The sequence below is a fragment of the Chionomys nivalis genome, chromosome 9 (assembly GCF_950005125.1).
Source record: "Chionomys nivalis chromosome 9, mChiNiv1.1, whole genome shotgun sequence".
NCBI lineage: Eukaryota > Metazoa > Chordata > Mammalia > Rodentia > Cricetidae > Chionomys > Chionomys nivalis.
Genome location: NC_080094.1, coordinates 29,057,314 through 29,060,478, shown reverse-complemented (window position 1 = coordinate 29,060,478; position 3,165 = coordinate 29,057,314). Strand labels below are relative to the sequence as shown.

The following is a 3,165-nucleotide window of genomic DNA, read 5'->3' as shown; positions in this document are numbered from 1 at the left end:
GGGATCTTGAACACCAACTGTTTTAAGTAGAGCAAATGCTGCAGTGGACCTTATAGAGCAGGGAGCCGGGAACTCAGCGGCACTGGCTAATCCTGTGGCTCCGGACCTTTCCACTTCTGACCACTGGGAGGTTCTGGGCACTGTCTTGCTCTGATCATAGACCATTCCTAAGTTGGAAGGCAGAAAGTGAAACTCAAGTACAACGAGTTTCTGGCCTCTTTCACACTGAGGATTCCTGACATGGATGTCTGTTTCTATTTCTTAGATGTCTGCTGTTTTTGATTTTTCTTCTTAAGCTTACACACTTGTTCGAGTGGGAGCTCAAAGAGAAATTCGGCAAGATGGAGGATAAAAATGGTCCAGACGTGTGAGGGAAGGTAGTCCTGTGCTGTGTGCGCTTTATTCAGCGAATTCTTGCTTATTCTCCACATATTTGGGTCCCTAAAGTGAAATCATTTGTAGGGTGAGATAAGGTAGCAGCCCACAAATGGAGTCTGGTACTGAGCTGTTGGGTTGGCTGCTTCAGTGGCCCCCAGGGGACTCCTCATTAGGCCACTGGTGAAAGAAGTTATTATTGTACAACCCCTATTGGTCCTTGAAGCTAGCTGTTCAACCAAGGCCGTTCTGAACTAGCCAAGGGAGTATGTCTATTTTCAGCAGGTTCCATGTCCATCCTATTAAAAATTCAGCTTTAGAACACATGACTTCAAGAGGGTCCTCTAGTTACCTCTAGTTATCTGTGCCAGAGTGAGGCTTTCCACAGGATATACGCCCTACAAACAACAAATTCAGTTAGTTGGTAGCAGGAGAGAAAACACGTAAAAACAAAGAAGCTGGTTAGTCAAAAACTGGAGTTTGGTGGTAGCAGCCAGCTTTGAAGTATGTGTACCATGTTTAAATCAATGTACAACTTCAACCAGTCGTAGCTATTCTTCCATTTCTCAGAACAAGATCTGTCTTCACAATTCTACAAAGCATTCCATATGACTTGTCAAGTGGATTTTGTGCAGACTCATGGGAACTGCCGAGTGCTGACCTGGATGGCCTGAAGTGCATGTGTACTTGTGCCGACTTTTTGATTCCTATCACAGATGTTATCGTTGCAGATATGCATTAAAGGGCTTTTGAGGTTGAGACTGACCCTCCATAAAGTAGAGTCTTTGCAGGAAACCCAGAGAGGCAGGGAAGCTCTTCATGGGAGTTCTTTCAGCATGAGGGATCCCTAAATGGGGCAGTAAGGAGGAGACCCTGAGGCTAAGGTGTTACAAAGAGCCACTTGTTCTTCCGCTAGCTTATTCCAAAATAATCATACAGAAACTGTATTAATTAAATCACTGCTTGGCCCATTAGCTCTAACTTCTTATTGGCTAACTCTTACATATTAATTTAACCCGTCTCCATTAAGGTTGTGGCCTACCAGCAAAGTTTCAGCACGTTTATCTCCAGCAGTGGATCCATGCTGTCTCTCTGACTCTGCCCTCCCTTCTCCCAGCATTCAGTCCAGCTTTCCCTGTCTACCTAAGTTCTGCCCTATCAACAGGACAAGGCAGTTTCTTTATTCATTAATGGTAATCACAGCACACAGAGGGGACTCCCACATCACTAAAAGGTAAGACTTGTCTTTTCTTCTGGTGAAATCAGGAGGTGGCCAAAAACCCACCAATTGCTCACCACTTGAGATTTTGCTGCCCATTTTATCAACCACACTTGAACATTTGTTAATCTTAGGAACATACTTTCTTGTTTTCTTTCTTTTTTTTTTTAAATTATAAAAACTTCCTTTAATAGAGGCTTATAACATGGAAGAGATTTGTCAGATAAAATGTAGAGTTTCCAACACGCTAAAATATAAGCCGATAAGTCACCATAAATACAGCACCCAATAATGAAAACCACAACAGCAAATTCACACGGTCTCTGTAACAGCCATGATCTGATTTCACATGCTTTCAAGAGACGGCAAATATGGCCCACTGGATAGAGCGCTCTAGGGTTTTGAAGTCACTCATCTGACAGGGTTGTGGCATTGGTGGCTCAACTCAAGAAGTAGAGCAGGTCCCAGCACTTCAGTGTATTGAACATCCTTTAAATATCAAAGTGAGAAATAAGAAAACGAGATATCACGCCATCAGAGACGGTAGGAAGCAAGGACAGCTGTGTAAAGCTCGCGGCTGAAAGGTGGCTCGCCAGCTTCATTTCTTTGGCTTCTTGGGTAGTGGCCTCCGGAACAGTAAGATGTGAGGCTCTGGTTCATGGATCATATAATGGACCCATCCCTGACTCTGCTGAACACCAAGATTTCTCCATTCAGATTCAGACATCAAATGGGTTTTAGGGACCAGCTTGGCTATGTCCTTGGGCAACATGACATGTCGGTACTCGAACTCCTCGTCGTCATATTTGTCCGAATAGTAAATCTGTTTGTGCGACATGACTGCTCTGCCCGAGGGCGTCCAGCCCCGTGCCGCTGGCCTGCAGACAACTCCCAGCAGCACGCCGGGAACATACTTTCACTTGTGTTTTGCAGACATTTGAGAGTCTAAATTTCTTCCAGAAATGGCGGTGTGGTTGACTGCCACTTTCCTTCAGCTCTTAGAGAATCTCGGGTTTCTGGAGAGGCCAGAAGATCTGTCTAAAAACAGTAATCACACAAACGAGAACTTTCGGGAAGATGAGCTGCAGTTCCTTAGCTTTGAAGGTGTCCCCAATGTGTTTTTATTTATAACACTGCAGTCAAATATTTGGCAGGTTGGCTCAAAAGAAAATTGCACTGAAACAAGGGAACAGTAAAGATGGCTTGTGAACTCAGTATGTCGGCCCTCTACCAAATGTATCTTTATGGATTTGAACCCTTTAACATTGCAACATCTTAATTTTCATCCTAGTATACAAATGTGACTGTCATGTTAACAACTGAGAAAGACTGAAAATAGACTAGGGCAATGTTTGTGCTTCGGGTATGCCCAAAGTTGAGACTGATTGAGCACAGAATGTGGATGTGTTACTGTATCCACTCAGTCCAGAATGATTTTCTCACATGCTTTAACTGCTGAATGTCTGTCATGAGGTGAGTATTGGGCATGGGCTGTGTTATTACTAGGATCCTCTGGTTTGAAGAAAGAGAACACCAGTTTCGAACATGCTCATGCATCAGGCTGTGTTTAT

The 3,165-nt window shown here is 43.9% G+C and overlaps 1 protein-coding gene across 1 annotated transcript; it reads right to left on the bottom strand.

The window, feature by feature from the left end:
- Window positions 1-1,852: 1,852 nt before the first annotated feature.
- On the bottom strand, window positions 1,853-2,472 carry LOC130881930 (cyclin-dependent kinases regulatory subunit 1). The gene has a single exon (XM_057781781.1). It carries the CDS (start codon window positions 2,430-2,432, stop codon window positions 2,193-2,195), a length of 240 nt encoding a protein of 79 aa, XP_057637764.1. The 5' UTR covers window positions 2,433-2,472; the 3' UTR covers window positions 1,853-2,192.
- Between the last annotated feature and the right edge of the window lie 693 nt (window positions 2,473-3,165).